Genomic DNA, 27,937 nt, shown 5'->3' on the forward strand with positions numbered 1-27,937 from the left:
CCTTGGTTCCTAAACGCCAAAAACCTGGAAGTAAGTGTTCCGGTTTTCAAATGTTTCTCGGAAGCCGAACATCTTATGCGGCTGTCTGCTATTGTTTCCGGGGCGCCTGCACCAATCAAAAGATGCGCCTTGGTTTTCGGACATTTCAGAAGTCAAACCGACTTCTGGAATGGATTAAGTTTGGCGCTTTTGTTCTTGCTATTTATTTTGCGTTTTTGTTATTGAGGCTTTTTCAGTTCATTTGTTTTTGTGATTGTGTAGAACCCAGTTCAGCTATTGAACTAACTGACTGATTAATTGATTAATTGATTGTGTGACTGCGGAAATGAATAACAGCCCCCCCCACCCAAACAATGACTATCATCAGTGCAGGTAAGGAAAAAATAATAATTTTAATTTACAATATTGTCTTACTTATTTTATAGTACAATACATTGTACTATAAAATAAGTAAGACAATACATTATAGTACAATACATTGATTATTGGGTAAAAGCCTCAGCGCCTAGGGCTTGCCGATCGAAAGATCAGTGGTTCGAATCCCCGTGGCGGGGTGCGCTCCCGTTGCTCAGTCCCAGCACCTGCCAACCTAGCAGTTCGAAAGCACCCCCGGGTGCAAGTAGATAAATAGGGACCGCTTACTAGCGGGAAGGTAAAAGGCGTTTCCGTGTACGACTCTGGCTCGCCAGATGCAGCTTTGTCACGCTGGCCACGTGACCAGGAAGTGTCTCCGGACAGCGCTGGCCCCCGGCCTATAGAGTGAGATGAGCGCACAACCCTAGAGTCTGGCAAGACTGGCCCGTACGGGCAGGGGTACCTTTACCTTTACATTGATTATTGCTTTTATTTTATGGATCAATGGTTAGAAAGTAAAATTCATGTTAAATTGCTTTTTTAGGGGTCGTTTTTAAAAGCCTGGAACAGGAAGTTTTTAATGTGTGACATTTTAATGTATTTTAATCTTTGTTGGAAGCCACCCAGAGTGGCTGAGTGGGTGGGGTACAAATAATAAATTATTATTATTATTATTATTATTATTATTATTATTATTATTATTATTATTATTACATTTTGCATTACTTTCTATGAAAAAGCATGCCTTGGTTTTGGAACGGACTTCCGGAATGGATTAAGTTTGAGAACCAAGGTACCCCTGTACAAGGCAAGGTGTTCCCAGAGGTAAATTCATGGATATGGACTCACCGGACTCCCTGTCCTTCCCTGCAGGCTCAAGGTTTGCTTTCAGGGCAACAGGAAAATTGCAGGCACACCCACCCCCGGAAGCTGTGCATCTCGGTCCTTTCCTAATCTCCTCTCCTGCCAAGCCTGCCAAGAGCGCAGAGGGCAGGCGGCTGCTGATGTCCTCCAGGACAAACCCCGATGACGATAACCCGCGATGCAAAGACCCTCGGCTCACTCACCTGCGGGGGGCTTCGGTGTACGGGCAGGGGCAGGGGCGACAGGTGGTGGGGGTGCCCTTGGTGGCGTCTCCAAAGAAACCCGGCTTGCATTTGTTGCACTGGGGCCCTTCGGTGTGGTGCTGGCAGTTCTGTGGGGCAGGGGGAGAAGCGGAAGAGACAAAAGGAAGAGGGAGGTGAAGGGCAGGGCGTAGCTTTCCCCAAATCCCTCCCCCCGCCAGACAACCCACTTCGCGCCCCTCCTCCAGCGGCCGTCACCACCCCCGCCACCAGCTGGCAAGCTTACCAGACAGTAGCCAGAGAACGGGCCGCAGGTGCTGGAGTGCCCGTTGCAGTTGCAGCCAGAGCACGTGCCCAGGTAGGGCCCGCCGGGCACTCGCTTGAAATGGGTCTCGCAGCGCTCGCAGGAGAGGCCGGCGTACCCAGCAGGGCACCTGCAGAGAGACAAGCGGGAGGTGAAGACAGCGGAGGAGAGAGGATGGTTTATGGGCTGCCAGGAAGGACACTGCAGACTCTCTGTAAGGCAGGCTGCAGAGGCGACAAACTCAGCCTGCAGGTCGCATGTGCTGAAGAAGCATGGCTCAGTGGTAGTGCAGCTGCTTGGCATTCAGAAGGCCCCAGGTTCCCAACGGCAGCATCTCCAGTGAGGGCTAGGAGGAGACTCTCGCCGGAAACCCTGCAGAGCAGCTGCTGCCAATCAGTGTGGACAATACAGAGCTATGGATGGAGAAAGGATGCGACTTGCAACTCAGGTACTAATGTCAGCAGGTTAATTTCAGTGGGGCTACCTTTGAAGGTATGAGACATGGGTGGCGCTGCGGGTTAAACCACAGAGCCTAGGACTTGCCGATCAGAAGGTCGGTGGTTCGAATCCCCGTGACGGGGTGAGCTCCCGTTGCTTGGTCCCTGCTCCTGCCATCCTAGCAGTTCAAAAGCACATCAAAGTGCAAGCAGATAAACAGGTACCGCTCCGGCGGGAAAGTAAACAGCGTTTCCGTGCGCTGCTCTGGTTCGCCAGAAGCAGCTTAGTCCTGCTGGCCACATGACCCGGAAGCTGTACACCGGCTTCCTCGGCCAATAAAGCGAGATGAGCGCCGCAACCCCAGAGTCGGCCACGACTGCACCTAATGGTTAGGGGTCCCTTTACCTTTGAAGGTGACCTGGAAACTACAACTAATCCAGAATGTGGCAGCAAGACTGGTGACTGGGAGCAGCCGCCGAGACCACATAACACCGGTCCTGAAAGACCTACATTGGCTCCCAGCACGTTCCCAGACACAATTCAAGGTGTGGTGCTCAGCTTTAAAGCCCTAAATGGCCTCGGCCCAGTATACCTGAAGGAGCGTCTCCACCCCCATCATTCTGCCTGGACACTGAGGTCCAGCTCTGAGGGTCTTTTGGTGGTTCCCTCAATGTGAGAAGTGAGGTTACAGGGAACCAGGCAGATGGCCTTCTCGGTAGTGGCACCCGCCCTGTGGAACGCCCTCCCATCAGATGTCAAGGAAATAAACAACTACCAGACTTTTAGAAGACATCTGAAGGCAGCCCTGCTTAGGGACGTTTTTAATGTTTGATGTTTTATTGTGCTTTTACTTGGGGACGCAGGTGGTGCTGTGGGTTAAACCACAGAGTCTAGGGCTTGCCGATCAGAAGGTCAGCGGTTTGAAACCCCGCCACGGGGTGAGCTCCTGTTGCTCGGTCCCTGCTCCTGCCAACCTAGCAGTTCGAAAGAACGCAGTGCAAGTAGATAAATAGGCACTGCTCCGGCGGGAAGGTAAACAGCGTTTCCGTGCGCTGCTCTGGTTTGCTAGAAGCGGCTTAGTCATGCTGGCCACGTGACCCGGAAGCTGTACACCGGCTCCCTTGGCCAGTAAAGTGAGATGAGCACCGCAACCCCAGAGTTGGCCATGACTGGACCTATTGGTCAGGGGTCACTTTACCTTTAAACCACAGCAAGCATCTGATGGTGACTGAGCAAAGGGCCATCTCCACAAATGCATTTGAAGGATTCAGTTTGCTTTTCCGTGAAGTGATGCGATCGGCCGATTGTGGTGTTTGCTCAATCGGCCCCAGCATGCTGCCCTTCAGACACTTTACACTCCAATACCCAGTCTGCCCCATCCAGCTCAGCTGTATGGCACTGGAGCTGATGGGAGCATGGGGCTGAGTTGGAGTCCAAAGCTTAGCAAACAACTGCTTCGGACAGCTCCGTTTTGGAGAGAGAAAGCAGGCTGATACAAACCTCTCTATCCAAATAAGCAAGTTGGCCATGACTGGACCTAATGGTCAGGGGTCCCTTTACCTAATACAGTGGTACCTCTGCTTAAGAACTTAATTCATTCCAGAGGTCCATTCTTAACCTGAAACTGTTCTTAACCTGAAGCACCACTTTAGCTAATGGGGCCTCCCGCTGCCACCGCACTACGATTTCTGTTCTCATCCTGAAGCAAAGTTCTTAACCCGAGGTACTATTTCTGGGTTAGCGGAGTCTGCAATCTGAAGCGTCTGTAACCTGAAGCGTCTGTAACCCGAGGTACCACAGTATTCTGTTGGGAGTCACCCAGGGTGGCTGGGGAAACCCAGCCAGATGGGCGGGGTATAAATAGATTATTATTATTATTATTATTATTATTATTATTATTATTATTATTATTATTAGCCTCCTCTGAGCAGGACTAATTTGGACTCAACCCACAGGTGCAGGGTCGCAGCAGGCTGGCTCGAGCCCCACCCCCTTTCCTGCCCAGAACCACCCTGGATGTCAGCAGGTGCCCCCATCGCTGGCACACCTGCATTCCTCCACACCATGCGCCAGGCCCAAGCCGGTGACCTCCGTGGTGGTTGTGTCCATGACGATGTCGCTCAGCCCCACACTGGCCATCCGGTTGTCATAGACGGTCTGGATCATAACCGCCTCCAGGTTCTGGAGGGTGAGCAGCAGTTCCTCACGGCTGACGGAGGCTCCCGACTCCTTCTCCCAGTGCTCCTGCAGGGAGACACCCAGCGGGTGAAGAAAGGGCTAAGCGAAAGCTGCAGGAAAAATCCCCTAATTGCGTGGGCTGCCCTGAGAGCGCTAGCGAAGAAGGCCACAAATCTTGTGACTGTCAATGTTTTAAAGAAATGGTCTACTAAAAAACCCCAACACATACCACTTCAATCATAAAAATCTATATGGGAAACAAGAGGGGAGAGACCCTTTTTGGACTACAGTGGACCATCTGGATACGAATTTAATTCGTTCCAGCGGTCCGTGTGCACCCTGAAAAATCCACATCCAGAGGTACCACTTCTGGATACTTCTGGGTTTGCTGCTTTTGCAACCCGAAGTTTACGTTACTCAAGAGTAACGTAACCTGAGGGTCTACTGTATCTGAAGAACGGCTATGGTCAAATAAAAACCGAATTATGAATTACGAGCAGCGGAATGAAGTACCACTATCCAACTCGGTAGGTATAAGGTGGGAACGAAAACGTCATGGAATTAAAGGTGGGAACTCAAAATTGAAAGAAAAACATATGTTGAAACAGAAGCAAACTTGCAAAGCCTGTGAAAATCAATAAAAAAAATGTCTATATGAAAGAAAAAACCAATCAAAGTATAAAATAAATAAGGGTAATGTTGCTTCTACCCACCTAACCCAGCTTGGCTCACTTGTTTGAGTCACCTTTCTTTTTTTTTATCCCCTTAGCCAAAGACTGCCCCAGAATCATCATACATACATCATAGGAGGTGGTCTACAGCAGAAATCCTGTCTGCCAGGATACCTAATAATGGTTGCTGATAGCATTATGGGCAGCCTGGCCATTCTTTTTTTTTCTTTTTTTAAAATGAATTTTATTAGTATTTTCCACACAACAACAACACGAAAGATATCAAAAAATAACAATACACAACACACAAAAATCAACATTTGAAAACTAAAAAAAACAAACAAAAAACCATATCTTACAAGTTAATATTATAAACACTAAAACAACAACAAAACCTTGAGTCACCTTACAGTTCAATGTGATGTGGCAGTTATGAGTATTTGCCTCTGAGGGGCAGGGAGAGATCTGGATTCAAATCCTTGCTCAGGCAAGAATTTTGCGCTGGGCAGAGCCCACTCTCTCTCCCCCTCCCAACCCAGCCTACTTTGCAGGGGTGCTGAGAGGAGCGTTCAGCCTCAGCAGGATGGAACAAGCCCTCCCCATTCCAGCCACACTCACCTCGGTGAACTGGACCTGGCGCTGGTTCACCACCGAGGGCTGGGTGGGCACCTGCACGCGGTAGATCAGCTTCTGCCCATTCCCCACAATCACGACGTTGGGTTTCTGCACAGGCTCCGATTGGCCCCTGGCCAGGCCGTAGCGCACCTTGAAGCGCAGGAAACCTCCATAGGAGTCCACCTGCAGGCAGAGCAGAGAGGGAGGGAGGTCAGGAGGGGGCAACCCAAACGTAGACCCTGGCCCTCCAACCCACCCCCATTAATCCATGTGCCCATTCAGCAGAAATGTGAGCTGGGAACCTTCCTTGGACGACTGCAGGGTTGTGGAGGGAGAGAAAGTTAAACCCTGAAAGGAGGGAGCCATAATTATAGGGACAGAACTACCTAAATCATCTAGAACTTGATTCATGTATGCTTACACAGCAGCAAGAATGTTATTTGCGCCAAAATGGGAAAAAATAGAAGTCCCAGCAAAGGAAGAATGGATACAAAAACTTATCTGACGAAAATGTTCCAATTAACATTTGTTAAAAAACCTGAAGCATTTTTGTTAGGGATTTTAAGGAAAGACCTGCCAAGGAAATTTAAGAATATCTTCATGAATGCGACAACGGCGGCAAGAGTCTTAATAGCACAAGGTTGGAAGAATGAAGAAACTCCGACTAAAGAACTATGGCAAGAGAAACTGATGGACTATGCGGAATTGGCGAAATTGACATATAAACTATGTGGTAAGGACAACTGTGACTTTAAAGAAGAATGGGAACCTTTTACAAAGTATTTAAAGAAACAACAAAATGAACTGGACTCCTTGGCAGGTTGTGAATAAACATTCACAAATTTATTATTAATAACATATAGATATTATATGTATAGCTGTACATTGGTACCTCGGGTTAAGTACTTAATTCGTTCCGGAGGTCCGTTCTTAACCTGAAACTGTTCTTAACCTGAAGCACCACTTTAGCTTAATGGAGCCTCCCGCTGCCGCCGCGCGATTTCTGTTCTCATCCTGAAGCAAAGTTCTTAACCCGAGGTACTATTTCTGGGTTAGTGGAGTCTGTAACCTGAAGCGTATGTAACCTGAAGCGTATGGAACCCAAGGTACCACTGTACTGTTAAAACGGAAGGGGGTCAAACCATCGCAAGAGGTGTTAAAATTTTGGGAGGTTGGATAGTTACAATGGAATGGTCTCAGTGGTGGGGCACACATTTTTATTCTTATTTATTTATTTATTTATTTATTTATGATTATTACTTTGTCAAATGAATAAATGAATACATTGTTCTTGTTGTTTAGTCGTTTAGTCATGTCTGTCTCTTCGTGACCCCATATAAATACATGAATAAATATGAAAAAAGGACAGAATCCTGGAAAAAGGAATAAGACATAAGCTCTGAGCCCCTCTCCCCCACCCTGTGGTTTGGCTTAGTTACATGGTTAGATAGTTACAATGGAATGGTCTTGGGGGTGAGGTGCACATTTTTATTCTTATTTATGCATGATTATTACTTTGTCAAAATAAAACAGCAACAAAAAAACAAATACTAAAAAAGGAAAGAAAAGGCAGCTAATCCTGTTCTTAAAACTGGCCTATCATTCAGCGCCATGAGGACTCGAACTCGCTCCTCTCACCTTGTTCCCCAAGAACTGCCCCGGGAGCATCCAGAAAGAGTAGTGTACCAGGAAACGGCGGGAGAGATCGACCAGCTGGAACTCCTGCAATCCGGGGTCAATCTGCAGCTGGGTCGAGGAGAGGGGCGGCGTTCCGGGCTGAGAGGGGGTCGTCACATTCACCCCTGAGGAAAGTGACACGGGAATGGTGTGATAAGAATTTTAAGGTCTTAGATATATATATTAAATGTTCATAAATGTTCATAACAGATCAGCACAGGAAGACCGACCTGAAACCATTTTGATTCCCAAACTGACCAAACGTTTTCTCTGCAAGGTCAAAGGAAAATGGAAAAGCTTCCCCATTGCATTTTCCTTCACAAATCCTGTCTTAATGGCACATTTAAGATACGAATAGGGCGTGAGTCTGCGACCTGGCTCAGGAACTAAGTATTTATCATTACAAAATACTGGCCAGGCTTCCCAGGCAATCCAATCAAGTGACCATTAAACAGGTAACCTGGCAGACAGGAGGTAAACAAAGCACTCAGATTTCTGCTGTAGACCGTCCTTTCTGTGATGTAGGTATGATGTATCTAGGGTGGTGGTCTTGAGCTACACCCCTTCTGTGTGAAGGGAGGACCCTGTTGCAACAGATCAATAAAGATCAGGCTTACTAGCTGCTTTGCTTCTCAATATTCTCTGGTTGGCCTGTTATTTTCTCCTACAAATAGGGAACCTACGTAAGGACTCTATATGGGCTCTTGGATACCCCATAAGGGAAAAGGGCAGATTGATTTTGTTTACAACAATGGCAGGGGGATGTCGCAGGGCACCTGGTTGGCCTATGTGAGGCCAGGATACTGGGCAAGATGGGCCCCCTGGGGCCCGATCCAGCAGGGTTCTTCAGAGGCCTATTAATGCCACCGGATATTCTCTGAGGAAAAGTTAGTGGAAGACCACCTCAAAACCCAAAGCCCTCCTCCCCCCCTTCCCCTGTTATAAGAATTCTAAGGTCCCAAGTGGGACGCAGGTGGCGCTGTGGGTTAAACCACAGAGCCTAGGGCTTGCCGATCGGAAGGTCGGCGGTTTGAATCCCCGCCACGGGGTGAGCTCCCGTTGCTCGGTCCCCGCTCCTGCCAACCTAGCAGTTCGAAAGCATGTCAAAGTGCAAGTAGATAAATAGGTACTGCTCCAGCAGGAAGGTAAACGGCGTTTCCGTGCGCTACTCTGGTTCGCCAGAAGCGGCTTAGTCATGCTGGCCACATGACCCAGAAGCTGTATGCCGGCTCCCTTGGCCTGTAAAGCGAGATGAGCACCGCAACCCCAGAGTCGTCCGCGACTGGACCTAATGGTCAGGGTCCCTTTAACTTTACTTTAAGGTCCCAAATATACAATAAACATTCATAAATGTACAAGGCAAACACATACATAAATATATAAACTACATGTCTGAAATAGTACAGGAGAGCAATCCTGAAGTCACTTTGAGTCTCTGAAACTGACCTCAAATATTTCTCTGCAAGGAGGAAGGAAATGGGAAAGCCTCTCCATTGTCTTTTGCTTACCTGTCTTAAGGACATATTTGTGTATGAATAGGGTGAGCCTGTGAACTGGATTCAGGAATTAAAAGTATTTACCATGGCAAAGGAAAGGCCAGGCTGCTCAGGTAAAGCGATCAGTGACCATTAACAGATATCCTGGCAAACAGGTTTTCTGCTGGAGACTGCCTCTTGTGATGTATTTCTGATGTAGACCATCCCCTTCTGTGATGTATGTATGATGCTTTGGGGGGTGGTCTCTGGCTACAAGGTGGGCAACTTCAAAAGTCTATATAAGGGCTTGCACACCATTGTTCTGGGTCCCTCCTCCCTCCTGTATGTGGTGAGTGAGGACCCTGTCGCAACTGTCGGATAAAGATCAGGCTTACTAGCTGCTTTGCTTCTCAATATTCTCTGGCTGGCCTCTGTTATTTTCTCCTACCGATAGGGAACCCACGTAAGGACTCTATCTGGGGTCTTGGGTACCCCAAAAGGAAAAGGAGAAGTTTTTTCTTATAACACCCCCAACCCACTTACCTTTGAAGTTGTCGGGTGTGTCGAAGCGAAGGCGGATCTGGCTGCGGTGCCGGCTAGTTCCACGGCAAGATTTGGTGATGCCAAAACAAAAGCAGGGGAAGCACTGGGAGGTTTCCTCGTTGTGAAAGTGTCCTTCTGGGCAAGGTCCTGGGGTGGGGGGTGGGGGGCGAAAGAGGAGACTGTCAGGGATCCAGGGTGATGGATGGACATGCCAGCAGGTTTTTAAAAAAAGATTTCAGTGATGTAAATCAAACAAATTAATACAGCAGCATAGTATATACAGGAGAGACATAAAATTTGGTTGGGACGATACTAAAGGCCAGTAGGAAAGTGTCCTGTCAAGAGGGAGTCCTGTGCATCTGTGTTTGTTGCATGTACACTAGTGGCCAAAATTGTGGAAACCTTTTGGGAAAAGTGTATTTTCGTGGTTTGATGGCTCATAACACCACTTTCTTTTGGAGTAATACCATAAAATTATATATCAATGGAAAGATAATTTAATGAAGAATGTAATGCAACAAGGGCTGTTCAATTACCTATATTCTATCAAAAGCTATAGCCAATAACCAGAAAAAGGAGTGTTTAAAGAGCCGATCATTAAATTATCATTTCCACTGCTATAGAATTTTATGGTATTTCATAGATCTGTAGTCTTGGAAGGGGTACAAAGGTAATCTAATCTAATCCCCTGCAATGCAGGAAACATTTGCGGGGCTCAAACCCGCAACCCTCATGACTGAGGTTCTGGCAGCCAGCAGCATCTATGTCAAGAGCTTCTGAGAGTGTAAGCCTTTCACAAGAGCATTAAGAGTTTGCTGGATCAGGCCAATGACCCAGTCTCCTGTTCACACAGGAGCCGAGTGCGAGAGTGCCTGTGGCTTCTGGCACCTGAGATTCAGAAGTAGTGCTGCGCCCAACTCTGTAAGCAGAGCAGAGCCCTCTCCTCCGTGGATTTCTCCAGTCCTCTTTTAAAGCCACAGGTTAACTACACACTGTGTATAAGTCCCAACCAGAGAAGAATGGCAGATTAAGTTGGTGGATTATGCCGAAATAGCCAAAATAACCGGAGGAATCAGAAATCAGGAAGACCAAAATTGTAATAAGGAACGGGAAATTTTATAATCTATCTTAAAAACCATTCTAAACAGCTAAAATCATTAGTAGGGTTGGAACAACACTTGTAGTTTAAGGGTGAATTTTGGACACAATGGAGATGTAAAAGATTTGGATTATCATAAAAGATGCAGGAGGAAATGATTAATAACAGGACCCACAAAGGGGAGGAGGGAACTCCAGGAGAGTCCTTGGAATCTTGTTTTTATGTTGTTTGTTGGATATGTGATTATAAAATTTTAATCTGAAAAACCAAATAAATATTTTTAAAAACACACACACACAAAAAGAACTACGCGCTGTTTAAAGAAATGCTTCAACAGATATGCTAATTAGATGGATAGATCAGCACCTGCCCAAACGGTCCCCACCCCGCCTTTCTCGCCCCTCTGGCTTACCTCGTCCAGGTGTGAGGCTCAACACTCCATCAGGGATGCCAAAAACCATCCCCCGGGCGTTGATGGCCTCGCAGGTGTAAGCTCCCTGGTCGGCCTCCTTGACGTCTTCGATAACCAGTGTCCCCCGCCCGTTCTTGCTCGTGATGGACACCCTGTGGCCGTAAGGGACAGAGTCAGCATCCCAAAGCCCTGGTGGTGGAAGAAAAAGGGGGTGGGGGGGTGGAGACCAGACCACCCGTGGCTTACCTGCGGCTGCTGGGGATGTGGCCCCAGTTTAGCCTCCAGGTGATGATGGGGGTGGGGACGCCCACGGCCACACAGGTGAAGCGGACTGTCTCTCCGGGGGCGGCCTGGATGGATTCCTCGGGGGGCGTGATCACCTGGGGAGGGGCTAGACAGGGAGAAGGATCATAGAGTTAGAAGGGGACCAAAATATCACCTAGTCCAGCTTCTTGAAGGCAGGAATTGCAAAAGAAAGGGGGGAGCATCTCTCTCGTGCTCTCCTTCCACCTCAACCATGAAATCCGCAAATGGAAATGCCTACCCAGCAGTGGCCTAATGGTCAGCATGACGGACTAGGGCCTGGGAGACCAGGGTTCGAATCCCCACTTGACCACAAAGCTCACTGGGTGCCCTAGGGGGACAGTCACTGCCTCTTAAGTCTATCTTACCCCACAGGGTTGTAGTGGGGATTAAATGAGAATCATGCACACCAACACCACCTTGAGCTCCTTGGAGGGGGGATATAAACGCGATAAAATATTGGCTGGGATTATAGCATTAAGCTCTGAAAGGATCCTAGTATTTGACTGCTGTACTGAGCTGCAATTTTGCAATTCGTCTGTGATCCACTTTGGAGTCCAACTCTATGGAGTTCCATCCTTATTTCAGACACTGTGATATATCGATATAGGTCCGTATAGTAAAAGCCATGGTTTCCCCAGTAGTGATGTATGGAAGTGAGAGCTGGACCATCAAGAAGGCTGATCGCCGAAGAATGGATGCTTTTGAATTCTGGTGCTGGAGGAGACTCTGGAGAGTCCCATGGACTGCAAGAAGATCAGACCTATCCATTCTGAAGGAAATCAGCCCTGAGTGCTCACTGGAAGGACAGATCCTGAAGCTGAGGCTCCAATACTTTGGCCACCTCATGAGAAGAGAAAACTCCCTGGAAAAGACCCTGATGTTGGGAAAGATGGAGGGCACAAGGAGAAGGGGACGACAGAGGACGAGATGGTTGGACAGGGTTCTCGAAGCTACCAGCATGAGTTTGACCAAACTGCGAGAGGCAGTGGAAGACAGGAGTGCCTGGCGTGCTCTGGTCCAGGGGGTCACGAAGAGTCGGACACAACTAAACGACTAAACAACAACAACATAGGGCACCCCCATCGGTGGTTTACCCTTCCATGGACTCCCTGCAGGCAGGTAGGAGTCAAGATACAGCCTGGCTTCACCTCAATGCCTAAGACAAACCACTCACATCTGTAATCAATAAAATTGTGGCCTATTTGAACCCATAAACCAAATATTCTGTGTCAGGGTGATTTATTGTTTTCCTGGGAACTTTGTGGTTCATGTGCCTCAGGACACAAATCACATTCAAAGTCCACTTTTGGGGAGGGGGCTTAACTCATCCCACTCCATCTTGCTCTCCACCCCCACCCCCCACTCACTGCAGCCAATCTCGTCAGAGCGATCTGCGCAATCCGTCTCGTCGTCACACTGGTAGCTGGCCGGGATGCAGGTGCGTGTGGACACGCAGACGAACTGGTCTGGAGCGCAGGTGTCCCCGGGGCCCTTGGTAGCTGCAGAGAGGACAAGAGCATTAGCGGAGCAGCCTGGGGTGAAGAAACGGGCTCACCAGCTTGATATTGCTTTAGTGTGGCAGCACCTACACTGCGGAACTCCCCGCCTCTTGACCGTCAGGCAAGTGCCTTCATTGTACAGTGGTACCTTGGTTCTCAAACGCCTTGGTCTTCAAACAACTTGGAACCCAAACACTGCAGACCCGGAAGTAAGTGTTCCAGTTTGCAAACTTTCTTCAGAAGCCAAACGTGCTCCGTTCTGAGTGCCACACTTCCAATTTGAGTGTTACGCAGAGGTCTGTCTGCTTTTGCTATTTATTTTGCGTTTTTGTGGCTCTTTTTTTTTTTTTTTTTTTTGTCACTGTGTGGAACCCAGTTCAGCTACTGATTGATTGATTGTGTGACTGCAGTTCATTGTTTATTGCTTTCATTTTATGGATCAATGGTCTCGTTAGATAGTAAAATTCATGTTAAATGGCTGTTTCTGGGGTTGTTTTTACAAGTCTGGAACGCATTAATCCGTTTTTGCATTACTTTCTATGGGAAAGCACGCCTTGGTTTTGGAATGCTTTGATTTTGGAAAGGACTTCCAGAACGGATTAAGTTTGAGAACCAAGGTACCACTGTACACTTCTCGGCACCTACTGAAACGTTTCCCAATGGAGCAGAAAAGACTATTTATGTACGTGACCATGGCTGCTCGGATGTTATTGGCCCAGAGATGCAAATAATATAAAGTCCCAACCAGAGAAGAATGGCAGATCAACTTGATGGATTAGGCCGAAAAGGCAAAAATGACCAGAAGAATCAGAAAGCAAGAACGGCAAAAATTTAATAAGTAATAGGGAGAATTTATAACTTATCTTAAAGACTACTGTAAACAGTTAAAATTGTTAGAAGGACTGGAATGGCACCTGTACAGTGGTGCCTCGCAAGACGAAATTAATTCGTTCCGCAAGTCTCTTCGTCTTGCGGGTTTTTCATCTTGCGATGCACGGTTTCCCATAGGAATGCATTGAAAATCAATTAATGCGTTCCTAGGGAAACCGCCTTCAGACCAGGTCCGGGGACAGTCTGCCCCCCCGACCTCTTCTGAAGGCTGGGGGGGGGGGGACAAGGGCTTTTCTTCCCACCCCCAGCATTTTAAAAAACCCCGGGACAGCGGAGGACTTCTCCGCTGTCCGGGGCGATCTTAAAATGCTGGCGGGCGGCATTTTAAAATCGCCCGGGACAGCGGAGGACTTCTCCGCTGTCCGGGGCGATTTAAAAGCTCCTGGGAAGGCAGGCAGGGGGGACAAAGACTTTTGCCCCCCGCCTGCCTTCAGAAGAGGTCCAGGACCTCTTCTGAAGGCAGGCGGGGGGAGAAAGTCTTTGTTCCCCCCCGCCTGCCTTCAAAAGCTGTCCTGGACAGGCTTCGCGGACCTCTCCGCAAGCAGCGGGAGCGCTCCCGCTGCTTGCGGAGAGTTGCCAGCATGCCGAAGCCTGCGCGCGCTGAGATCAGCGTGCCCAGGCTTCGCGGGCCCGCCGCCCGGCTTCGGGGCATCGTTCCGATGCCGGGCGGCGGGGGGAGGTGTTCCCGCCCCGCCGCCCGGCTTCATGACATCGTTCCGATGCCGGGCGGCGGGGGGAGGCTTTCCCGCCCCGCCGTCCGGCTTCGGGGCATCGTTCCGAAGCCCGGCGATGGCGGGAGGAGGTGTCCCGACCCGCCGCCAGGCTTCGGAGGAGGTCCGAGGACAGCGGGGAAGACACGCTGCGCTTCCCCGCTGCCCCGGAGATTTCCCTATGGGCTGTCGTCTTGCGAAGCAAGCCCATAGGGAAATTTGTTTTGCGAAGCGCCTCCAAAACGGAAAACCCTTTCGTCTAGCGGGTTTTCCGTCTTGCGAGGCGTTCGTCTTGCGGGGTACCACTGTAGTTTAAAGTTTTGATGCCATGTGGATGACTGCCTTCAAAGCTTCATGTATATGCTTGGCAACTGTTTTAAGAATTTTCAGTAAAGTTGATAATACATAAACAAATAAACACAAGAAAGAAACGGTTGTATCCAATGCTAGCCCAAATGGCCACCTGCCAGTGATTCTTGCATTGCAGTGGGTTGGGCTAAATGACCACTGGGAGTCCCTCCCAACCCTTTAATTCTATGATTCTATGAATACTGAGGACATACCCGTTGAAGTTACCAGAAGCGCCTATTCACCCCATTAATTCCAATGGGCCCCCTCTGCTGCTGGTCCTACTCAGAGTAGTAGTAGTAGTAGTAATAATAATAATAATAATAATAATAATAATAATAATAATAAAGACGACCCAACCCTGCCCATGTGGCTGGGTTTCCCCAGCTACTCTGGGCGGCTTCCAACAAAATATTAAAATACAGTGGTATGTTAAACATTAAAAGCTTCCCTAAACAGGGCTGCCTTCAGATGTCTTCTAAAAGTCTGGTAGTTGTTGTTCTCTTTGACATCTGGTGGGAGGGCGTTCCACAGGGCGGGTCCCACTACGCACCGATGTAGATCCACTGATGTTCACTGGGCATGACTAACTTCGGCCCCATTATGGTGGTACCTCTAGTTACATACTTAATTCGTTTCGGAGGTCCATTCTTAACCTGAAACTGTTCTTAACTAGAGGCGTGCTTTCGCTAATGGGGCCTCTTTCTGCTGCTGCGCCGCCGGCACACAACTTCCGTTCTCATCCTGGGGCAAAGTTCTCAACTCCAGGTTAGCGGAGTTTGTAACCTGAAGCGTTTGTAACCTGAGGCGTTTGTAACTCGGGGTACCACTGTAATTCCAAGGGGCCTGCTCCAGGGGGAACTTCGCTGGATCCATTCCAAAGGGCCTCAGCTGTGGTGAGCCACCTGGAGTGCTTGTGTTAAGCCCTGGGACACGAAACCCAGATGCAAATCGACAAACCCCTGGCGCTCCCAAAACGCTTACGGCAATTCAGCTCGTCCGAGCCGTCTGTGCAGTCGTTGTCCCCGTCGCATCGCCAGAGCTTGAGGGCGCAGTGACCGTTCCGGCACTTGAACTCGTTGGGTTCGCAGGGGCTGGGGGTGCCTGTAAGGGAGACAGAGAGAGAATTCAGAAGCTGGTACCCGCCATGACCCACAAAACCCTCCCCATCTGTCAGGGGTTCTCTGAGCAGCAGAGGGACGGGCAATATTACCCCCCAGGGGTTGATTCTAACTCTAAAGATCCAGGACTCAATGTTAAAATAAGTTGAGATTTCTCTCAACCAGATTCCCAAATATCTTAGCCAGATTCCCAAATATCTAACTTTTTAAAACATATTTTCACACCAGACATTTTTTCTAACGTATTTTTCAACTTATCATTTCTAATGTCATAATAAACAGCAATGGAGATAGGGAACCAGCTGGTCTTGTTCCTTTTTCTATCTGGCATTTGTCTGAAAGAATATTATTTATTAAAATATTTGTGGATTGATCAGTATAGATCGCTTTAATTCCAGCCAGGAAATATTTCCCTATTTCCATTTTCTCTAATACCTTAATCAAAAATGGCCAAGAAATATTATCAAAAGCTTTCTCCACATCTAAAAATATTAATGTGGCCTGTTTTTCATTTCTCACTTCCAAACATTCTATTAAGTTAATTAGATACCTTACATTGTCCTTCATTTGTCGGCCTAGTAAGAACCTGGCTTGGTCTCTGTGGACTGATGTAGTTACCATCTTTTTTAATCTGTTAGCTAAAATTGTAGCAAATAGTTTATGATCACAATTCTAGGACTCGATGATCAAACAAGGTCCTACTTAGCCCCACAAAACAGAAGCTGATGCTAGATTACTCTGGGGCCCTGGTAAGCTGTAGCTCAGCAGCAGAACATCTGCTTGGCATGCAGAAGGCCCCAGGTTCAATCCCTGGCAGCTTCTCCAGGTGGGGAATATCCCCTGCCTGATGGGCCACTGCTGCCAGTCTGTGTAAAAAGGTAAAGGTAAAGGGACCCCTGACCATTAGGTCCAGTCGTGACCGACTCTGGGGTTGCGGCGCTCATCTCGCTTTACTGGCCGAGGGAGCCGGCGTACAGCTTCCGGGTCATGTGGCCAGCAGGACTAAGCCGCTTCTGGAGAACCAGAGCAGCGCACGGAAACGCCGTTTACCTTCCCGCCGGAGCGGTACCTATTTATCTACTTGCACTTTGACGTGCTTTCGAACTGCTAGGTTGGCAGGAGCAGGGACCAAGCAATGGGAGCTCGCCCCGTCGCGGGGATTCAAACTGCCGACCTTCTGATCGGCAAGCCCTAGGCTCTGTGGATAATAGATAATAGACTTTATTTGCGTAGCCGACAGGCCACAGCATCAAAGGAGAAACACAGACCAAAATACATTACAAATATAAATACCATAAAATCTTATGACCTATTAAAACCCTAGGTAGAAGCTGGATTATCATTCATCAATGACCCTCTGTCCCATGGGCGGCGGCCTTTTCTCTGGTAGATTGTTCCAGGTCGGTTAAGTAAATAGACCAGCCAAGTTGCAAGATTATAAATATAAATATAACCTCGGAGGGATGGAACCCACAGCGCCACCCGCGTCCCGCCAGTCCATGTAGTCAGAGCGAAATGGTCTGACTCTGTACAAGACTGCTCCTTATATCAATCAGTGCATTTTTCAGCACCACAAAGACTAGAAAATTTGCTTTCAAGCCCCATGGTGGGACATCTGCCTTGCATGCAGAAGGCCCCAGCTTCCATTCTCCAGGTAGGGCTGGGAATGTCCCCCTGCCATAACTCTGGAAAGCTGCTGCCAGTCAGTGCAGCCCACACAGAGCTCGGTGGATCCGTGGTCCGGCTCCTCAAGCAACTCGCCAACGGGCGCTCACCGCATCTGCTCTCGTCGCTTCCGTCGCTGCAATCCCTCTCCCCATCGCAGAGGTAGTCCCGGGGGATGCACTGCTTGTTGGAGCAGACGGCCTCGTCCTTCCGGCAAGGTCGAGGGAAGGGGGGCAGGGAGGGCTTGGCGGGGAAGGCCCCAGGCGGAGCGGTGACTGGGGCTCGGCGGGTGGTCACTGAGGCCGTGGTAGCGGGCACCCGAGTGGTGCTGGGCCGGGCGGAGGTGACAGGCGGCCGAGGGGTGGTAATGCCTGCAGAGAGGGGAGAAAGGAGGAAGTCAGTGCCTCGTCCCGAGACTTCCAGAGTTCTGGTCTCGAACTCAGAACTTGCCTCTCCCGGACGACGCAAGGGAGACTAGGATGAATCGCTTGATCCTCGCTGTGGCTTGATAGAGAGGGGGATGCTGGGAAGTCAAAAGGATAAGGAGAATTCAAATCTCATCTTTATTTTACATACAGTCAAACCTCGGTTGTCAAACATAATCCATAATCCATTCCAGAAGACGTTCGACAACTGAAAACTGAAAGCGGAAACCTCAACACGATAGGGAAACTCAAAACAGTAGCACATTCAGCTTCTGAAAATCGTTCGAAAACCGGAACATTTACTTCTGGGTTTGGGGCGTTTGGGAACCAAAACATAATGGAGGCATTCGGGAACCGAGGTTTGACACTCTGTGTGTGTGTGTGTGTGTGTGTGTGTGTGTGTGTGTAAAATGTTTATTAAATTATCTGTTTTACAATTTAAAATACTCATTTAAACATCAGAAACCTGGAAGATAGAAACTTTAATAAGGAATGGAAAACATTTACAATTTACCTAAAAGAACACTGTAAACAACTAAAAACTTTGGCAGGATCTGAGCAATGCTTGTAATGTTTCAAAAATTAAGGAAAAAAGGGATTATTTTAAGAAAAAAAGAGAAAATATATGTAATGCAGTAGAAAAAGTTTGATAATGGAAACCATAGAGGGGTGAATCAAAGGATTCAGGGAATCCTAAATGTTGATGATTGTGATTAATGATTGAATACAAATGCACAGTGTGAAATTGAATAAAAAATATTAAGAATAAAAGAAGTGCTAAAAGCTTTTCTTTTTCCCAAATGGGGCAGGGGGCAGCAACAGCTTCTGCCTAGGCCACCCCCTGCCTCGTTCCTCACCGCAGCCGTCCTCGTCCGAGGCGTCATCACAGTCGGCGTGGCCATCGCAGCGATCCTCCAGGAGGACACATTCGCCGTTGTCGCAGCCAAACTCATCGCTGCCGCACTCGGGAGCTGTAGAGTTGGAAGGGATACCAAGAGTCATCTAGTCCAAACCCAAGCAATGCTGGCATTACGGACTCGTGGGGGTGAAAGGGATGCCGGCCGTGAATTCTCTGCCCGCCCGCCCCCCCCACCGCCCACTGCCATCTATGACGGAAAAGTTTGTTTTGCTGGGCAGGTTGGGTCCCCAAGTGTTTTCTTTTTCTTTTTCCCTGCCAGCAAACAGTTAACGAATGGCAGCCTCTGATTGGCCAGGGTTCCAGGAGGGGGACTTGAAAAGGGGAGGATTTTGAGCAAGGGTCAGCAAACTTTTTCAGCAGGGGGCCGGTCCACTGTCCCTCAGAGCTTGCAGGGGGCCAGACTATGTTTTGGAAAAAAATAATGAACGAAGTCCTATGCCCCACAAATAACCCAGAGATGCATTTTAAATAAAAGCACACATTCGACTGATTCCCGGACCGTCCGCAGGCCGGATTGAGAAGGCGATTGGAGTAGGGTTGTTAAAAGGGTGTGTAACTGACAGAAAACACCTTCTTTAAGAACCAAAGTATTAAGCGGCAACAGCTGTGCAACAGCTGAGAAAGAGCATTATAATCTGAAGTAGCCTATGTTTTACCCACTTTGTGTCATAAACTTATTTTGTTAAATAAAATCGCTTGTTTGTTTGATTAAATCCTGCCTGAGACTCCAAATTATTAAGTTTTTCCTCACACAAGTCAGCCACAATATAATCTGGATAGGTAAAGGGACCCGTGTAAAGGTAAAGGATAGGTAAAGGTAAAGGGACCCCTGACCATTAGGTCCAGTCGTGGCCGACTCTGGGGTTGCGGCGCTCATCTCGCTTTATTGGCCGAGAGAGCTGGCGTACAGCTTCCGGGTCATGTGGCCAGCAGGACTAAGCCGCTTCTGGCGAACCAGAGCAGCGCACGGAAACACCGTTTACCTTCCCACCGGAGTGGTACCTATTTATCTACTTGCACTTTGACATACTTTCGAACAGCTAGGTTGGCAGGAGCAGAGACCGAGCAATGGGAGCTCACCCCGTTGTGGGGATTTGAACCGCCGACCTTCTGATCGGCAAGTCCTAGGCTCTGTGGTTTAACCCACAGCGCCACCCATGTCCCTAATCTGGGATAGTTTATAGGAATTCGTGGAACTGTTGTTCTGTGAGGTGGGTGCACTATATTTAGGTGAGGGCGGGCCCAAGGGGGGAAAGTGTTGTTGCGCCGTCGCACCATCACCCCCAGCCCACAGCCATGCTCACCGCAGTCCAGCTCATCCGACATGTCCCGGCAGTCCGATCGGCTGTCACAGAGGAACTCTTTGGAGATGCACTCGCCACTCCTGCACCTGAACTCATCGGCTGTGCAAGCGCGAACCACGGGTGTCACTGAAAGCAAATAGGGGGCATCAGGGCCACTCTTGCAGAGAGAGGTTGGGGGTGTAGCAGGGAGAAGCTGGCTGCACTCTGGAGCCCTCCTTTCGAGGAAAGGAGCGACTCCACCAAAACCTCAATCCAGCTCACAGTGCAAATTTGCCACGCTTTAAATTGCACTAGTATGTCGTCACCCGCCCCCTTCCACGGGTCTCTTGCAGCTACGGGCGCAATCTTCCCTTCTCTCACTCACTTTAAGGGCTGACAATGGTGACAAGAGTGACTCCTTTTCTCTCTATTATTATTATTATTTATTGAGTTTATATACCGCCCTATACTGAGGTCTGAGGGCGGTTCACAGAAAAAAATCATAACATATATAATCAGAATGAAAACAACAACCTAGTAACACACACACCTCCCAGAAAAGAGCCACATTTTAAAGGGGTATAGGATGTCAAACAGATCAACCAAGGGCCTGGTTAAAAAGGAACATTTTTGCCTGGCGCCTAAAGGTGTGCAATGAAGGCGCCAGGTGAACTTCCCTGGGGAGGGCATTCCACAGACGGGGAGCCACTGCAGAGAAGGCCCCGTTCTCGTGTTGCCACCCTCCGGACCTCTCGAGGAGGAGGCACATGAAGGAGGGCCTCAGAAGATGATCTCAGGGTCTGGGTGGGTTCATATGGAAAGAGGCAGTTCTTGAGGTATTGCAGTCCTGAGCCATTTAAGGCTTTATAGGTCAAAACCAGCACTTTGAGTTGGGCCCAGAAACTAATCGGTAGCCAGTGCACTCCGACCAGGATCGGTGTAATGTGCTCAAACCGTTTTGCTCTGGTGAGCAACCTGACCGCTGAATTCTGCAATAGCTGAATTCTACCCCCTCATCCCATCCTATCCCTCCTGGCTGCCTCCTTTATCCCCACAGCAGTTGAGTGAGGGTTCGCGCCGATGAATTTGAACCTTCCCATGGTCTCTGAGGATACCCTAAATAACCTAACAGAGTCTAGCTTGGCTTTAGAATTAACTGCATTGCCCCCTGTAATTCCTGAATTGTAGCGGGTTGGGCTGGATGACCCTGCGGGGTCCCTTGCAATTCTGTGATTCTATTAGCTGTGACTCCACCATTGCAGGGGGCTAGACTACTATTCCTGGGAAAGGCTTCACCCAGCCTTGGGGGGGGGGGCAATTCATCATGCTGGGAATGAACCCCAGCACACCCCCCCAGGCAAGCAAACCTGCCCCCTTCCAAGCTGTGTTCCACCCCCACCCACCCAGAAAGCAGAACCCCACCTTTGGCACACACCAAAACCCACAGCACACAGTTAGGGGGCTACTAGCACAAGCCAAGCAAACCAAGAGCCAGCCACACAAACGCCCCAGACTTCCAAGCTTCCTTCCTGCTTTTTGGATAGCTACTTCACAGATTGGCATCAATACAAACAGATTCTCCATCGTCCCAGCACAGGGGGTCAGGGAAGGAGGCAGTGGAGCACTCTGAGGTTCCCCCAGACTCAGCGGTGGGGCTCAGCATGGAGAAGGCTGCAGGCTCAGTCCCCAACAGAGATATTGTTGCCAGTCACAGAGTAGAAAAATACAGAGCAAGGTGCACTCAGTGCTCTGAATTGATATAAGGGAGCATGCCTTGTTCAGATTAGTCCTTTACTATTCTGAACCATGAGGTCTAGAAACTTGTTTTATCGTGATGGGAAGGAGCGTGGTTCAGTGGCAGAGCACCGGCTTGGCACGCATTGTTCAACCCCTAAGGGCAGCACCTCCAGACAGAAGTGGGAACTTTCCCCTGTCTGTAACCCTGGAGGGCCACTGCTGCCAGCCAGTGTAGGCAGCACTGAGCTAGATGGACCGGTAGTCTGACTCAGCACAACGCAGCTCCCAATGTTCCTGGACCTGCCTGGTGCAGGCAAGGACCTTGCCTTGCAGTCCCCAAATCCAGACGGAGCCCAGGAAGCCAGAGGAGCGGCTCTCTTATGGTCCTCTGTGTCCAGAGCAGCTGTCTACCAGCTCAATCTGCCGCAGACTGTCTTGCAGAGTCGTGCATGCTCTGATCATCTCCCGCTTGGACTACTGCAATGCGCTCTACGTGGGGCTACCTTTGAAGGCGACCCAGAAACTACAACTAATCAAGAATGCGGCAGTTAGACTGGTGACTGGGAGTGGTCGCCAAAACCACATAACACCGGTCCTGAAAGACCTACATTGGCTCCCAGTACATTTCGGAGCACAATTCAAAGTGTCGGTGCTGACCTTGAAAGCCCTAAACGGCCTCGGTCCAGTATACCTGAAGGAGCGTCTCCACCCCCATCATTCTGCCCGGACACTCAGGTCCAGCGCCGAGGGTCTTCTGGTGGTTCCCTCCTTGCGAGAAGTGAGGTTACAGGGAACCAGGCAGAGGGACTTCTCAGTGTGGAATGCCCTCCCGTCAGATGTCAAGGAAATAAACTACCTGACTTTTAGAAGACATCTGAAGGCAGCCCTGTTTAGAGAGGTTTTTAATGTTTGACGTTTTATTGTACTTGCAATTCTGTTGGGAGCCTCCCAGAGTGGCCAGATGGGTGGGATATAAATAAAATAATAATAATAATAATAATAATAATAATAATAATAATAATAATAATAATAATTGGCAGCAATGGCTCAGCAGAGTTTCAGGCAGAGAAATTTTCCCCAGCCTACTGAGATGCATTCCTGGAGAATGGACCTGGGACCTTCTGCATGCCAAGCAGGGACTCTGCCCGCTGAGTTGCGGCCCTTTCCCAACCACGCCACACTGCTGTAAACCAGGCACTGCACTCTGCCCGGCGGGGCGGGCATCAGGAAGCAACATGCCAGTCCCTGCCCTTGCGTGCCACAGCCCAGCTGGAGGGAGAGGCTTGTGTTCCTTCGGGCATGATTCACAGATCCCGAGGGAGGGGCCAGGGGTGTCACTCACACTGACAGAGAAACACACGGCACAACACAGGCAGGCGAGCGCAAAGGGACCTGGAGGCCACCCCACCCCTCGAAAACGGCTGTGGGACAGGCAGGTAGCTCTGCCGATCCATGCACAGCTCAGAGATGTTTTTCTCCCACTAGAGATCCAGGGCTGCCCGTTGCAACTTTAGTGGCAGTGTGTTCAGGAGACGCAATAGGGAGGTTGTTTAGCTGAACCTAAGCGTATAGTTAAAGCTATGGTTTTCCCAGTAGTGATGTATGGAAGTGAGAGCTGGACCATAAAGAAGGCTGATCGCCGAAGAATTGATGCTTTTGAATTATGGTGCTGGAGGAGACTCGTGAGAGTCCCATGGACTGCAAGAAGATCAAACCGATCCATTCTGAAGGAAATCAGCCCTGAGTGCTCACTGGAAGGACAGATCCTGAAGCTGAGGCTCCAATACTTTGGCCACCTCATGAGAAGAGAAGACTCCCTGGAAAAGACCCTGATGTTGGGAAAGATTGAGGGCACAAGGAGAAGGGGAAGACAGAGGACGAGATGGTTGGACAGTGTTCTCAAAGCTACCAGCATGAGTTTGACCAAACTGCGGGAGGCAGTGGAAGACAGGAGTGCCTGGCGTGCTCTGGTCCATGGGATCACGAAGAGTCGGACACGACTAAATGACTAAACAACAACAAGCGTATAAGACAAGCGTGCTGAATGAGGTTCTGCCCATCAAGTCCTGCATCCTGTCCCCAAAGTGGCCAAACAGATGCCAGGTGAGAGAGACTTTGTGCTGGCCACCAGGCAATGGCTTGTGCCACCTGCCTCAACCCACCTCCTCCAGTCCTGGGAGGATTTCCCAGACCATGACTTTAGGAACAGCAGAAGCACCTGGGGGGGAAAGGAGTTCAGGTATATATTTCTGAAAAATAATTTTGTGTGTCTTTGTTTCTCAATTTGTATTGTGCTATTTTATGCCCTGTGACTTGCCGTTATTTTTTGTTGATTATAGTTTAGAAATTATCTATTGCAATTGCTAAGAACGAATTTCTGCTTCATTATTATGTGCTGATATTTAATTTTACAGTGTGCTGTTACAGTGGTACCTCGGTTCTTGAACGTAATCTGTTCCGGAAAACCGTTCCGAGTTTCGAAACGTTCGAAAACCGAGGCGCAAACAGGGCTATCTGCAAATTCAATTGAGAAAATGGAACCACATGCAGCAGAAGCCATTTGATTTCTGAGGTGCATTCGAAAACGGAAGCATTTACTTGCGGGTTTTCGGCATTCACGTTCCAAAACGGGTCAAGAAACTTGGTTCAAGAACCAAGGTACCACTGTATATTTTAATGGATTGTTGTTCTATTTTTATTATGACATGTTTTTGGTATTGGAGCAGGTTGTCAGAAGGTGTGCAATCCTTGCTGATTCCTCAAGCTTGCAAACCGCCTTGCGAATGTTAATATAGAAAGGCGGTGTGCAAATTAAAAGTGGGATGAGATTATGGGAAACGGCAAAACAGGACTTGAGAGTGCAGTAGCAGCTCCTCCCTCTGGCACTTTTGAGCGACCGGCACTCAGATGCACCGCTAGCACAGCCATGGTGGAAATGTGTCGCTATGGAGGCGGCCTCTCCTGCTATATAGCTGAGCAAGAGAAGTGTGTGCTCTCTCTGTGCGGAGAGCATAGGGTTGCTCCGAAACCTCCCTCTTACAATCTGCAAAGATCACTCTGGCCAGACCTCACAGATGGTGAAACGTGAGCCCTGCAGCTGCAAGAACAATCTCGGATGTTTTCTTCCATACGGGATTCCAAGGAGGTGCTGAGGAGGAGCCAAAGGGAGGGGGGGTGACGGTTCCTGGGAGGGGGGGGTGATCATTAGGGATGGGTAAATTCATCCATTTCAACCCAGTTTCTCTCCTTTCCTATCTTAAATTCAGTTTCAGGATTTGAACTGGTTTTAGATCTCCTGCTTTTTTGTATTTTGACTGTTGCTACGATAGCTGCTTTTGTTTCTGATCTGTTTTATATTTGTTTTATGGTTCTCTTTAATTGAAGATTATTATTTTTTTAATCAGTTTCTCCGCATTTCCACAGCAATTTGCAATTTTGGCTGGCAGCAAGGGAGAAACAACACCCGTGAAAACCGATCATCACTTTAGTGCAAACTTCTCTCAGCAAACTCATTTTTGAATAGTTCCAGTTACAGATCTGAAGATCTCGTACAGATCTCGTATCTGAAGAAGTGTGCATGCACACGAAAGCTCATACCAAGAACTAACTTAGTTGGTCTTTAAGGTGCTACTGGAAGGAATTTTTTTCATTTTTGAATAGTGTTTCTGACACTGTTCTGCAAGGGATTTTCTCTAGTATAATGCATTTGGGGCATGTTATTTCGCTCATATTTCACGCCCACGCCCCCCGCACAATATATACTTTTTTGCACACATCGCTTGTTTGGAAAACGGTGTCCTGAAATTTGCACAAGTGCCAGCTTGCAAGGATGGCTATGTTTCAGTTTGTGTTTCACGAAGTGTGAATTTGAAGGGATCTCCCTTCTAAAGTGAACTGAATGCGAATTTCTCCCGCAACCACACAGACCAGTGCACTTCAACTAGGGGTCCTCATTTGTTCTTGGACGGCCACCAACCCTGACAATCACCTACACTGGCTGAGGATGTTGGGAATCGTAGTCCAACAACATCTGGGGGCCCCGGGTTGACCCACCTTCCCTCGAACCGAGAGGGGAGGTGCCTGGTGAGAAAGGGGCTCCCCGACTCTATTCTGCCCCTGGGACAGACGCCTCCAGGTCCCATTGCACCCCTCTGACGCCACACTCACCTGGGGGCTCCATTGTAATGGGGGGAGGCGGGGTTTGGGCTGAAAGCAAATGGACAGGTAATGGTGAATGGGACGGGGGGCGCCCATTTCCACAATAAACTCCACCCCATCCTAACCCGCATATAGGTTCCAGTCTGGTTCACCTGCTCCCAAGCGGCGGAACTGGAATCCCCACGTGGAGGTGACGTAGGAGGCGATGGAGCCGCTCTCAATGACCGAGAAAAGCACCTGGCGGATCTGGTCCTCGTCCACGTTCCTCTCGGAGCCCACGTCCAGCTCCACGAAGATGTAGCCGTCAATCTCTCTGGGGGGGAAAGAAGGTGCGTGGGCACAATTCACGGACCCATCATGTGCTGAAGGGGGTAAAACCTGAGTCTGGAGACAGGGTCCAATTCCCACCTCCCACCTAACTCTTCCTTTCCAGGGATTGTGCTGTTCAGATCCTAAAACAGTGTTTCCCAAATGTGGCTCTCAAGCTGCTTTGGGGACTGATTTAGGGATGATGGGAGTTGTAGTCCAAAACCAGCTGGAGACCCAAGTTTGGGAACCACTGTCCTAAAATATCTCTCTCTCTTTTTTGTATAATTTTTCATTAAATTTTCTGTTTTACAATTTAGAATACTCATTTAAGCATCCTTAAAATATTAATGACTTCCCTTCTTCTCTTTCCATGGTTCATTTTGCATATCATAAATCCCTGCATGTTTTACAAAAACTAAACCATTATTACATCCATCAAAACTTATTTACACTGAATTAATCTTAATGCTGCCAACGTTTTCAGCTGTACAGAATTATTTCCCATATATTCAATACACGTTTTCCAATCTTATCTAAACATATGTTCTTCTTGTTCTCTTATTCTATATGTTAAGTCTGCAAGCTGCACATATTCCGGCAGCTTAAGTTGCCATTCTTCTTCGGTTGGGACCTCACTCGTTTTCCATTTTTGGGCTAACAAAACATGGGCTGCAGTAGTGGCATACATAAATAACCTTTTTTGACACCTGGGAATTTCAGTCTGAATGTATCCCCAAGAAAATGGACTCTGGTTTTTTTTTTTGGTTTTTTTTTTTGAAAAGTACTTTTAAAACATTTTTTTCCAATTCATTACGGATCATTTCCCAATACTCTTTTACCCTTTTACAAGTCCACCACATGTGAAAGAACTTCCCTCAACCTCTTTGCATCTCCTAAAATATCTCAATTTGCAGCTGTTGATTAAAAGAAACAAATTTCTGGATCTCGTCATCTCGTTAACATTGGAACAAGGTCTTCTCTAAAGCAAGGCTGGGAAAGGGGTGATCCTTCAGATGCTGGAAAAACTTTGCCTTTCACCGGCCCCGGCCAGCATGCCTAGTGGTCAGGGCTGAGGGTGGGAGGCTGAGTCCAAGGACAGCTATAGGGTCCCTGTCCCTGCATTGAAAGGAGGTTGATTGGAGGTAGCCAGAGGCACTGAATGCAAGTTATGGTCTACTTCAGTGATGGGAAACCTGTAGCCTTCAAATGTTGTCCGCTTGGACTACTGCAATGCACTCTGCGTGGGGCTACCTTTGGAGGTGACCCGGAAACTACAACTAATCCAGAATGCGGCAGTTAGACTGGTGACGGGGGCAGCTGCCGAGACCACATAACACTGGTCTTGAAAGACCTACATTGGCTCCCAGTTTCCGAGCACAATTCAAAGTGTTGGTGCTAAAGCCCTAAACGGCCTTGGTCCAGTATATCTGAAGGAGCGTCTCCATCCCCATCGTTCTGCCCGGACGCTGAGGTCCAGCTCTGAGGGTCTTCTGGCGGTTCCCTCACTGCGAGAAGCAAAGCTACAGGGAACCAGGTAGAGGGCCTTTTCGGTAGAGGCGCCCGCCCTGTGGAACGCCCTCCCATCAGATGTCAAAGCGATAAACAACTACCTGACATTCAGAAGACATCTGAAGGCAGCCCTGTTCAGGGAAGTTTTTAATATGTGACATTTTAGTGTATTTTTCATCTTTGTTGGAAGCCGCCCAGAGTGGCTGGGGAAGCCCAGCCGGATGGGT

The 27,937-nt window shown here is 48.6% G+C and overlaps 2 protein-coding genes across 2 annotated transcripts in view; one reads left to right on the top strand and one right to left on the bottom strand.

Annotated features, from left to right (window-relative positions):
• LOC114590399 (methylenetetrahydrofolate reductase (NADPH)-like) overlaps positions 1-27,937 on the top strand; it is a 256,188-nt gene that overhangs the window by 206,601 nt on the left and 21,650 nt on the right. The gene's annotated exons all lie outside the window — the stretch shown is intronic.
• Positions 1-27,937, bottom strand: part of LOC144328311 (basement membrane-specific heparan sulfate proteoglycan core protein-like) — a 159,309-nt gene that overhangs the window by 123,028 nt on the left and 8,344 nt on the right. The window contains exons 4-17 of the mRNA XM_077930981.1: positions 26,045-26,205; positions 20,019-20,144; positions 18,653-18,766; positions 17,481-17,741; positions 15,569-15,688; positions 12,504-12,635; positions 11,077-11,221; positions 10,831-10,982; positions 9,320-9,466; positions 7,263-7,426; positions 5,628-5,807; positions 4,208-4,404; positions 1,705-1,852; positions 1,422-1,549 (exon numbers count right to left, since the gene is read on the bottom strand). Of these exons, the coding sequence (XP_077787107.1) occupies positions 1,422-1,549; positions 1,705-1,852; positions 4,208-4,404; positions 5,628-5,807; positions 7,263-7,426; positions 9,320-9,466; positions 10,831-10,982; positions 11,077-11,221; positions 12,504-12,635; positions 15,569-15,688; positions 17,481-17,741; positions 18,653-18,766; positions 20,019-20,144; positions 26,045-26,205 (2,175 nt within the window). The remainder of the gene's footprint in view (positions 1-1,421; positions 1,550-1,704; positions 1,853-4,207; positions 4,405-5,627; positions 5,808-7,262; positions 7,427-9,319; positions 9,467-10,830; positions 10,983-11,076; positions 11,222-12,503; positions 12,636-15,568; positions 15,689-17,480; positions 17,742-18,652; positions 18,767-20,018; positions 20,145-26,044; positions 26,206-27,937) is intronic.

This window comes from Podarcis muralis, chromosome 7, assembly GCF_964188315.1.
Source record: "Podarcis muralis chromosome 7, rPodMur119.hap1.1, whole genome shotgun sequence".
Lineage (NCBI taxonomy): Eukaryota > Metazoa > Chordata > Lepidosauria > Squamata > Lacertidae > Podarcis > Podarcis muralis.